The 12,407-nt window shown below is 36.7% G+C and overlaps 1 protein-coding gene across 1 annotated transcript in view; it reads right to left on the reverse strand.

Moving 5' to 3' along the window:
- The window catches only part of LOC129255826 (uncharacterized), a 72,535-nt gene that overhangs the window by 42,994 nt on the left and 17,134 nt on the right, over nt 1–12,407 (reverse strand). Inside the window, exons 4-11 of the mRNA XM_064097959.1 lie at nt 8,250–8,416; nt 5,934–6,081; nt 5,461–5,613; nt 4,759–4,958; nt 3,578–3,800; nt 2,441–2,872; nt 892–1,151; nt 232–409 (exon numbers count right to left, since the gene is read on the reverse strand). Coding sequence (XP_063954029.1) covers nt 232–409; nt 892–1,151; nt 2,441–2,872; nt 3,578–3,800; nt 4,759–4,958; nt 5,461–5,613; nt 5,934–6,081; nt 8,250–8,416 — 1,761 coding nt within the window. The remainder of the gene's footprint in view (nt 1–231; nt 410–891; nt 1,152–2,440; nt 2,873–3,577; nt 3,801–4,758; nt 4,959–5,460; nt 5,614–5,933; nt 6,082–8,249; nt 8,417–12,407) is intronic.

Raw genomic sequence — 12,407 nt, forward strand, 5'->3', positions numbered from 1 at the left:
TGTGCATCGGGATTAGAAGAAAATGCATCAAAATATTAATGTATGACATGAAAATGAAAAAATGAATAACTCACTTGTTAGTAAATCATTGTAGATCGTATAAAATATCATGATATTTATCTAATCTTTTTAATGAATATGCATTATTTTTTTATGAAAGTCACTTGTTGAATGGTGTGAGCCTTATTGTGTACAATAGTTTGTCTTAGATGGGTGACTAAATGCACTGACCTTGGCAAGTAATTCTCTTGCAGGAAACAGCTTCATCATTACGTAATGGTAAGTCAAAGTCTGGGTCTGCAGCATCTCCCTTCGCAAAAGAAATGCAGGTGAAACTGAAGTTGGACCCTGCACATCCCATACCAGTTATGTCAACAGAAGTGAGAACATTAACAAAGTTCAATGGAATCTGAAAAAAAGAAGCATTATTTATAGATTATTTCTGATTAACCAAGAATCTAGGTCTGATTAACGTACATGCAATTCTATCTTAATAGTAAAACTGAAAGTGCATTCTGAAGATGGTTACAGGGTTTTTAGAAATTCCTGTAAATGGAGGCAGGTCGGCGCATACATCATTGACGGCATTATCTTTTCATCATGTGGTCAGATCCTCAAAAGAAAACTATCATAGCTAATCAGCTATGCAAATCTATGAATAAAAACAATTAATCACCATTGGTAATAATGTATACAAACTATCATTATGAGGCAGTTTGGATATAGCCATCATTCCAAAACAAAGCTATTTAGACAGTGTATTTAGAGTGTATACATTTAGGTCGCTGAGGCAGTGATAGTCATACTTTGAAACCAAAAAGTTATTTTTACTTTAAATTCTCTAACAGAAACCACTTAATTAAGCATAGTAGAGTAAGGGTAAGTGGATACCCCGGGAGTGATGGGATGTGAAGAATCTGCTTGGCTTAGGATCTGTTCTTGGTACTGGCCCCTCTTGCCACCCACTCCATTAGCGTCACCGCTTGTAAAGAATCCAAGTTTCCACAAGTCAGTACCATTGAGAGGTGAAGATCTTTCTGAAGTAGCGATCGAAACGCTGATGCTGACATTGCTTGGGCTACCAATGCGATGCGTCATAAGGCCTAAATTCCAGTCAAGACTAACAAGGCGCACAACAGGTTTGGGGGGACCTGCAATGATGAATTACATTGATATCACTCTTATAGCCATAATAATGCATTCAGCATGGGGTCATATGGGTATGTGCTTAATCACAATGATACCATATAACCGTCTTTGAACAATTGAAAGAAAACAGGTAAGGCACAGGAGTACAATAAGCTGTATAAAAAAGATAAACCCTATTGTATCATACTTTGTGAAAAGCAAACATTACCAGATGAACTTGACTTTTATTAAATTTAATTTGATTAAACCTGACCAGCCTTCTGTCCCATCAACGAGTATTTCCATTTATTATTATCAAACTTGGAGTGGAGTGTAACAGAAAGGCTTGTTAATTCAAAACCAGTTAAACTATACCTGATTTTTTTAGAGAAAAAAAAAGTAGGCATTCTAAATATGTAAACTTTATTTTGTTTAAAACTTGAATTTGGACTATATTCAGTGGTAGAGAAACATTTTATTTGGGGACAGAATGGGAGCTGCATCACATGTGAGATTTACCGAACAGAGTCTAGGAAACCAAAATATATACTATTAAACTATAAATATGTTTTGGAGATCAATAGTTTTGCTTACTCCGCTTGCTCGCGAAATAAAGTTAGAAAATGAAATTAAGAATGGCAATCCAACAATTATAGGTAAAATCTACCTCCAAAACAACCCCTAAATGAACAATAACTAAAATACAAGAAGAATTTAGCTTATGATGATAATTTAAGGATATTTAAAGGAATTTCAATATACATCCAGTTTAAGTTTGAATTCCAGACATTTCAACGTTAATTTCTTCATAATTTATTTGAAATATGGAACAACTCATCGTGCTAAATTCTCTTACACTTGCTTTGGTTAGTTTAGATGGCAGACATTAAATAATTTGAGACAGCCTTTCTGTGACCCAAAGTACGAAAGGAGGTACATTACCTCGCAAAAATACATATGAAAAGTTGTATACAACATGACCAGGGGCCCGTTTCATAAAGCTGTCCGTAAGTTACGAATGACTTTACGAACGACTGGTGACCATTTCTTGTTCTAAATGATATCCCTATGTAACTGATTTAGTGCCTAAGAACAGGTTCCAGTCGTGCGTAACTTTATGAACAGCTTTATGAAACACCACCCTGATACATTACCTCGCCAAGTCGATATCTAAAAAATTGTAAGTCAACTTTGGCGAGATATGTTATTTCACAGAGTTGACATATGAGAAGTTGTACATGTATGTCAACATCGGTCTTATCTGTTTATTCTCTTTGCATTTTCAAACAGGGTTTATATCAAGGTGGCTCACCAGGACATGATACAGATTTGCAGAAGATAAGAGGCTTCTGCTGGTCATTGTGAAAGACAAAGTCTGGCTGTGGTTCATCACCTTTGGCAATCTCTAGACAGATGTACTTGTACCTGGAGCAACCCAATTCAATGATTTTGAATTGAGCAGGAAGAGCAGGAAAGTTAATTTTTTGGCCTGGTGAAATAGGTAAAGATGCCAGAGCAGGGTCAAGGAGCTGTCGGGCATAGTTAAACCTCTCAGCAGAACTTCCGTTGGCCAAAGGACTACCAAATAATCCTATTCGCCAAAGCCCATTCCCTTGAATTAACTCGCTGTCAGGAGTGATTTGGACCAGCACGTCTAATACGATATCACTGGGTGCACTCCGACGGAAGGTTGCCACTGTTATACCCCAAGTAACTGGTCCAACTGCCATACGATTTAAGCTGGCTGGTGGAAAACGAAATAAAAAGTTTTTAATATGTCAAATCATGGAACTGACATTTATGAATCAAATCATAATAGCTCTGGGATGTCATTAATAAATACTGTTGTATCTTTGTGGTGAAATAAATTAATCATTAAAATAATCATAATAGATGTGACAGTACCATCTACCTGCAGTAGTGACTTAAAAGTACAACACAGATCATTTTCTGTCAATTGATCTGAGAACAATAAAAAGATTAAACAACCCAATTAAATATCCCTTCTGCATTCTGGTCTTGGGTCTAAGATTATGATGGGCAAACCTGGTTATTGGTGTATATACTGTGCTGTAAGAAAGTTCAAGTCTTGTTTTTTGGGAGACATTTTTTTATACAAGACAGTCGCTTAGAAGACAGTAGCTCAGAGAACAACGCCAATCTACACAAATAGACCCTTTGCGCATGGAAAACATGAATTATTTAAAATTATTAAAATTATTTAAAATTTTCATAACATTACTTGGACAGCATTGCATAGAGATGGAAAGACAAAGTAGGTTGACTGGAGCAGTGGTCGCAAGGTCGCATTTTCATTGTTCTCCAAGTTACATTCTCTCCAGCTATCACTCATCAAATTAAAGCTCCCCAAATATCTTTAGTGTTAAACAAGAGCAATCAACAAGGATCGAAAACTTTAATTCATGGCAAAACATGTTAAACCATCTACCTAAAGGATCACATGGCGCGACTCGACAACTCGTGAAGATGTCCTTTCCACTATTGGTCTGGAATGGGAAGAATGGTTCGGCATCATTGTCACGAGTAAACTCCATGCACATAAAATCAAATTCATTACAGCCGATTGTTGCCACATCAAAATGGAACCGGGCTCTGATTGGAAGTGGGAGGCCAGAAACTAATACCTGACTTGCGGCAGTCTCATCAAGAATCTGCAAGAGAGAAAGGGAAACCTTTGACATTTCAGTGGCTTTAAGAGCTTCCGACATATTTCTTCATATTCAATTTTGAATTTTCTTTCTAATTTTCTTTATATCATTTCAGAAAATTTCATCTGTACTTCATCACAGACAAAGCAAATGATTTAAAATAGCAGCAGACATCAAGGTACTCAAATACCTTTAAAGTTGTACAACCTTTTCAGGAAGCTGTTCATTTACTGTAGAAAGCATTACTTGTATCTTTTAAGCTTGAAGCATCAGCAAATGTACTCATCTTGACACCAACAATGACCAATTACATTCAGAGGAGATCCATATAGGTTGGGGGATGTAAATGCTTTTCAAGAAGTAAAGTTATGACTAGATGGCCCTTGCCTTTATACACATGAGGGTTATCAATGCTTGTCTTGAAATCTGGTTCTTTCTACCTGTTGTCCAGCTTTCTGTACTTAAACAAAATGGGGTTTCTTGTTCTTCCAGTCAAACAGTTAAAATTCATCATCTCTTTGCCTCCGATATTCACAGGTGGAGTCTTTTTGATGAAATGAAATTGCTTCAAACTATACTGTGAGCTAAGCAGGCTAATTCCTTCCCAACTCTGTTATCATCTATAATAATTACCATAGGCTTTCATATAGCGATAAACTTTTCAACTGAAACATGAAAAACAAGATTGTATTTCTTCACAATGATGGGGAAAAGAATTGGGCTCTATGTTGCAATTCTTGATCAAAATTATCATAAATTCCTGCAGTACTTAATTGATAACTTCATTAAACATACACCTCGATCTGCTCCATTGCATCATTCAATTCATTGCAGGTGGAAAATTTTAAACATGAATGCAAAATTCACCCACCAAAAAGCCACTGCAAAATAGGCTGCAACATGCACATATAGACATTAATCATGACAGCAGAATATAACAGGAGGAAATGCAGTATCTTACCTGTGGTACGTAACCAAACTTCGGTCCAGTTCCATTGACATTCATGCTGCCGAATACTCCCATACGCCATAGATTTGTTCCAGCCACACTCTCACTGGACTCATTGGCAAAGAGGAAAGCTTCCATTTCCAGTTCAGTCAGTTCACCAGGTTCATTGTCTACCACACTGGCAGACCAAAACATACTCTCCATGATCACTCCTAAGATTAGAGAGAAATTCATATGGGAATTAAGACTTTGGTCTATTTTTTAATAGAAAACAGGTAGAAATCATTGTTAGGCAAAATGAATTGTCTTGTACCATGTAACACTTACATTAAGTAAGCAAATACCAAGCATGAACTGGCTAAGGATCAGACCACACAATCGTCCCTAAGAACAGCCTCAAGTAGCAGAACACTGGAGACCAGGTGGAACACCTCCCCTCATCCACCAATTGATGGTTAAAATCTCCAGATTAAACAATATTATGATGGCAAGCACATTTAGGTTCAGATAGGCCTATAACAAATCTTGTGAGTACACAACTGTACAAAAGGCGCACATAAAACAATTTGCTAGTATATATGTACTGAGATTATAAAAACAATTTAAAAACCATATTTCACAGAAAATATGATTTAGGAAATATGTACATTACATGGACGATGGCACAAATAACCCTAACACAATAAATGGCAAGAGATTTCATTTGCAACTGACCTATTCGACATTCACCGTAGTAAGCTATTGTTACATCCCGTGACAGACATCTGATCAAATTGTCAATCTCACATGAACTGGGATAGGTGATCCCGTCATTTCCACAAACAGGTTCATCTTCTGGACAAGGGAGGCGACATCTTCTATTCACCCCTATTTTATAAAGAAAAAAAAGGTTTGATTAGGGTACTGATGTACCTCATCTCACTGCCAATACATTACCAGCCATCCCCCTTTCCGCTAATGATTACAGATCGATGTATAGTAGTTTTAATAGCAAATTTTGTTAAAGCTGGTGCAGGCCTGTTATTTTGCTTAAATTGCGTTCTCATTTAGGGACAGGTTACAGGTATGGCCTGATAGTGATATAAACAAATAACAAAACCTCATAAAACCCAAATTATGTACATCTGTTTTTATTAAGTCATTCATCCTTAGGCATTCTACCATTACTGATAATGGCGATGGCTTACCTGGACCGGTTCGGCCGAAACAGGGTATCTCAGTACATAGTACTGCACTTCCAGTTAATGATACAATAGTGAGATTGTACCACGGACTTGGGCTATCTCCTTGTGTGAACTCCATGCACAGATGATGAAAGTCGACATCGCACCCTACCTGGAAAGATGATCATTCAATAATTATGACATATTCTGTATAATTTCACCCTCAGAAGCACTAAATCGCAAAAATTACCAATGCCAAAGCAGTTTTCACATCAAATAAATGCAGATATGTACGCTCTCTCCTCAGTCATTTTTACTTACCGGTAGGTCAAATTATAGGGCCTATAATGGAGACTTATCTGTATTCAAGTTAAAGAAAAATTTGTTATTTTGAAGATGTAGTCATGACCAATAATTGAAAGCACTCTCATTTAAATTTTAATAGTAACTAAAATTAAGTCACATGAATTCATTTCATAATTTAGATTTTATTTTCTTTTCTTTTCTTTTATTATCTAACTATTTTAAACCATTAATGGTTTTTATCACAAGGACTAAATTTTTCACAATGATAAACATAAATCAAATTCAATACTGTATCATTCTTCGTTTGGAATTCATGTATCCTATTATGTCTTGTATAACAATGTTTCTAATTATTTTTCACTGTATCTGAAGCAGTATAGCCCATTATATTCCATTATATTTAAAAACCAATTATATGAAGCACACATATATATCATGTGCATTTTTTACTTATATAGTAATCAACTATAAAAAATATAATAATTGAGAAATGTATTATTGAAAAGGTGCTCAATTGAACCCCTCCCCCAACCATGAGTTAGATAATGGGAAAAATTAAAAAATCATTTTTTAAAATTAACTTGTGTGTTCATTAAGAAATCCATGATTTAAATTAAAATATCATTATAAATAAACAAATACATTAATATATAAAATTACTTGAAAAAGCAACACACAAATTTGTCTCTAGTTCATGTTACATGAGCAAGACACTCATATTTGAGTTCAGATATTTGGAAGTGAGCAAGAGAAGGCTTAATAGAAAATATTAGAAAATAAGCAAGCCTCTTAATTCTTTGAAATGATTTGTAATATCACTAGGTAAGTCCCAAACAACAAATAATAAAATGAATTGATACTGATTCATTCAAAAAGCCTTTCAGTTGAGACTCACAGGGGGGAGGGGAGTTGGCAAGAGGGGACACTGAACTATAGCACACATAAATCAATTCATGAAATAGAACAAAATTCTAATAAGTAGCATGGCCCTTGCCTTTATGCAATTTGAAGATTGCAGTTTGATTCTCCTGCCAGTTATATGCTGTAATGGTAATATTGTCTCTTTTTCAGTGCCCCTATAATATTGATATTTAATAATCTATTACAGGCCTGCTTGTTAATAGGCCCCATTTCACACATTTATGTCTATTTTCTTTGTAGGAATAAGGAATAATTAATTGATAATTATCTACATCTTAGTTTTGAAATTTGTAATAAATCTTCAACCTGAAATGATCTTTGACCTTGATAATATAAGGCCTATATACTATGAAAGTGTGTTCTAAGGCCTTATCCCTAAAAGGGAAAAATTGATATAAGCCAAAACTGCCAAAATATAAATGATTTCTCTGACCTCAAATCACTGATTTCCACTTGATAACAAATGATTCAAAATTTGTTGCTGTTGTGATAATTGGTACAAGTTATTTGAATAATTTTTTTGAAATGGATGTAAGGCCTATAATGTATAAAATATCAATTCTTCAAAAAAATAATTGACCTGAAAATACAATGGCCTTTGTCCATGAGTGACCTGAAATCATATTCATTCTGCTGATAGTTTAAAGTATTGTTGAATAGCGACTTCAAAATCAAAATCTTGTACTTAATTGATACAACATGAGGATGAAGTTCATCATCAACCCCAAATAAAATTTCACTTAATTTTGTGACCTGTAATTCATAGCGATAATCATAACACCAACCATGCAAATTTATGAATAATTTAGCCTAACTCGATCTAAATTTTAGAGTATAATGACTGAAGTTGATGCTGACGCACATTTCAAAAAAAAGTTATTACTTTGGTTCATTACTTGTTGAGACCCGAGACAGAAAATAAGATTAGTTCAAATAGATGAAAACCTAATAAGAATCGCTTGAAAAACAAAGCATTTCAATATGAAAAACGATCAATTTGTACAGTAGCACTTTTTTCAGTCACTTATTGGTTCCTCCATTGAACGCATCTCGACTCAATCGTACGCGCTTAAAATCGCTGGCCTTTTCGTCGTTTCGTTGAAAGACACTAACCTCATTCAAATCATACACTGTTTGGAGATTTGTAAAATGATATGGTCTTCCAATACGGACTCCCATTGAAGCCTCCTCTTCGCTAAGAAGCTGATAAACATACGGTCCAGCCCGATCACCAAACCCATCTCGATATAGACTTCGAAACAGACCAATCTTCCAGAGACCTAGGAAACCGTAAATTAAATGTCAAGTCTACATGCGTTAGTAAATGCCCTCCAAAACTTAAAGGAGAATGAAACCCTTGAAACCAGCTGAATCCATATCAAAGAGAAAAATCAAAGAAACATATTGTTGAAAGTTTGAGGAAGATTGAATGAATAATAAGAAAGTTATGAGCATTCGAATATTGAGATCACTAGTGCCATGTAGATCCTCCCAACGGCAATGCGACCAAGATCTGTGATATCACACACGTACAACTCCCTCATTACTTTAGTACTTATTTCACTTATATTCTCACTTTTATAGAGTCTATCACAAGGTGAGGTGTTCTCTTTATGAGATGACAAGTACAGAGGTTTCACAACATTATATCATTGATGAATCGTTTGTCATATGATTAGAATGAGCAAAAAGAAATGTTTTGGGGTATATTTTCAGTGTCCAAATGGGAGAGTTGTACGTGTGTGACATCACAGATCTTGGTCGCATTGCCAATGGGAGGATCTCCATAGCATTAGTGATCTCGACATTCAAATGCTCATAACTCTTTTATTGCTAGTCCTATTTTTCTCAAACTTTTGTTGATCTTATTCTTTGATTTTTCTGCTTTCACAAAAGCTAACTTGCTCCAAGAGTTTCATACAGAAGTGCCATCCACTGTCTTGTTGAGATGGCGAGATACGTAGTCTGTCTCGACAAGTCAGCATATAACATTAAAACGTTATATCGATGTCACCGGGATGAAAAGCTATATGTCGACTTGGCGAGCCAAGTTGACTTGTGATAAGTATACATGGCGAGATACGTTATCTCGACAAGTCAGCATAATTGGCGAGATTTTATATCAAATTCAAAGACACTTCAAGGATTATCCACAGCGCGTACAGGGCGTACACGCACCATATCAATGGATGGTTGATGAATCAAGGCTGCGGCCGGCCACGTGCGCGTACGCTATGGATATAAAATCAAATCTCGACATACAACCGCGTGTCAAACTTATCTCGCAAGTTGATATACAAATTTTCAAAAGTTATATGAAGTACGTTTCTCGCCAAATTGAACGGTTTTATGTTGACTTTGCGGGATGAATTATCTCGCCATCCCGACAAGTTGATAGCACTTTAAGGCTTTCGTAAAAAACCTGTTACAGTCTGGTAGTATCACAAAGTTGTAAAACAGCAAACATGTGGGTGTGTTTGTGTGTGAGAGGGTGTGTGTAATGTGGGTGTGTATATTAAGGATCTTTATTTCATCGTAGGTCTACATGAAACTGCTATAGTCATAATTGGTACGTGTACGTAAAACCAATTTTAAAAAAGGAGGGAAAGGATGAGACGCGGGAGAAATAACCGTGTGGGTGTGCGTGTGTGAGAATAGGTTTTTGTACATGTGTAGGCCTATAGACATTTTTTCCTTTTGAGGTAAAAATATTTGGGAGGGGTTTAAGCCACCCCCCCCCCCCCAGACGAAGAGCCTGAACCAATTACACCTTGGGAACTCAATTATGTTTAATTCCAAAAGTGGAGAAAGCTAAGTAAATCGAAACCATCATCAAATATTAACGCATATTATGTTCATAGATCTTCAACAATAAAGTTTTGCTCTCGAAAATAAGTTTCTCCCGTTCGCTAGACTAACTCGAGTAGGCTATTAATAATTGCAAGCCTGGAGACGAGAAGAACACAGACCTGTTTAAGTCTTGTCCCCTTTACTGTGAAACAAAATTTGTAGGCCCTGGATGTTGTAGATGAAATAAATAATAAAATACATACTTAAACAGTTGGAAATTATATTTTGTTTCGCTCGGTCGCTACGCTCTGTCACATGATTCGATTATTTGACCTATTTTATAAACGGGGTCGGGGAGACAGTCTTACAGTACAATGTTACAGACATCAATCCCACCTGCAGAGTGAGTATGTCTCCAGGCGCGTAGCCAGGGGGGCGGTGGGGGCGGTCGCCCCCCCCCCAAAAAAAAAAAAAAAAAAAAACGTCCCCAAAAAGAAAAAAAGAAGGGAAAAAAGAGAGGAGAAATGGAAAGGAAAGGGAGGAAAGGGAGGAAAGGTAGCTTTGTGTTTTTTTTTCTTTTTATTCTTTGTTTTTTTTTTCTCAAAAGAGAAAGTCCTTCACTCTTGCTCTAAATGTATATATGAATTTTGCTTCCGCGCTGCGCGCGGTTAAATGACAATACTGAAGTTCTCCATTGTTTCCCAACACTGTTTTTCCACCTCAGCTATATGTGTTTCTTGCCAGTTAAAGTTCAAATGTATACATTAGGGCATGGAATTAGAGTAAGGTTAGGCCGAAGTATATAAAGTTATCTTTTTTTAATTGATCGCGGTTGTATGTCTCCCATCCCAATGCTGCCGACGGTAGGTTATTTTCAAGCCTCCAGAGCCCCCCCCCCCTAACAAAAAGGCCTTTTGCGGAACCGCGCATGGAGGGTGAATGCCGTGCCATTTCATAAAATTTACGATTTGGAGGGTCTATTTTTTGTTTGATCACTCAGTACAGTAAAAGTCTTTCTGAGTAGAATTGATTAACTCATTCCTCGTTTCTTAAAACCTTTAAGTTTGTCTTTATAGGAAAAGGAAAAGGTGTTATTTGATTTGTTGTTGTTTTGTTGAATTTTTTCTGCACTTCTGGTTTTGTCCCCATTTCCGAAGTTGTTTATATTTTCTTAGCTTAAAATTCAACTTTATGAATGATAATTTCATACATCGAGAGAGTGGGTGTCCACAGTGAGTTCAAATAGTGGACTATGCAAAAATGTTATTTTCATACTGTGGACACCTCGGCATTTTGTGTGTCCACTGTGTGTTCAAATAGTGGACTATGTAAATATGTGATTTTCATACTGTGGACACCTCGACAGAGCGGATGTTAAAAAGTGTGTTCAAATAGTGGACTATGCAAAGATGTGATTTTCATACTGTGGACACCTCGACATTTTGGGTTTCCACAGTGTGTTCAAATAGTGGACTATGTAAATATGTGATTTTCATACTGTGGACACCTCGACAGTGCGGATGTTAAAAAGTGTGTTCAAATAGTGGACTATGCAAAGATGTGATTTTCATACTGTGGACACCTCGACATTTTGGGTTTCCACAGTGTGTTCAAATAGTGGACTATATGTAAAGGTGTGCTTTTCATACTGTGGACACCTCGGCACTTTGGGTGTCCACGGTGTGTTCAAATAGTGGACTGTGTAAATATGTGCTTTTCATACTGTGGACACCTCGACAGTGTGGGTGTCCACAGTGTGTTCACATAGTGGACTATGCAAAAATGTGATTTTCATACTGTGGACACCTCGGCACTTTGGGTGTCCACTGTGTGTTCAAATAGTGGACTATGCAAAGATGTGCTTTTCATACTGTGGTCACCTCAACAGTGTGTTCAAATAGTGGACTATATGTAAAGATGTGCTTTTCATACTGTGGACACCTCGACAGTGTGGGTGTCCACAGTGTGTTCAAATAGTGGACTATGCAAAAATGTGATTTTCATACTGTGGACACCTCGGCACTTTGGGTGTCCACTGTGTGTTCAAATAGTTGACTATGCAAAGATGTGCTTTTTATACTGTGGTCACCTCGACGGTGTGGGTGTCCACAGTGTGTTCAAATAGTGGTCTATATGTAAAGATGTGCTTTTCATACTGTGGACACCTCGGCACTTTGGGTGTCCACGGTGTGTTCAAATAGTGGACTATGTAAAGATGTGCTTTTCATACTGAGGACACCTCGACAGTGTGGTTGTCCACAGTGTGTTCAAATAGTGGACTATGCAAAGATGTGATTTTCATACTGTGGACACCTCGACAGTTTGGGTATCCACACTGGTTCAAATAGTGGACTGTGCAAAGATGTGATTTTCATACTGTGGACACCTCGACAGTTTGGGTTTCCACAGTGTATTCAAATAGTGGACTATGCAAAGATGTGATTTTCATAATGTGGACATCTCGACAGTTTGGGTATCCAC

The sequence above is a fragment of the Lytechinus pictus genome, chromosome 3 (genome assembly GCF_037042905.1).
Source record: "Lytechinus pictus isolate F3 Inbred chromosome 3, Lp3.0, whole genome shotgun sequence".
NCBI lineage: Eukaryota > Metazoa > Echinodermata > Echinoidea > Temnopleuroida > Toxopneustidae > Lytechinus > Lytechinus pictus.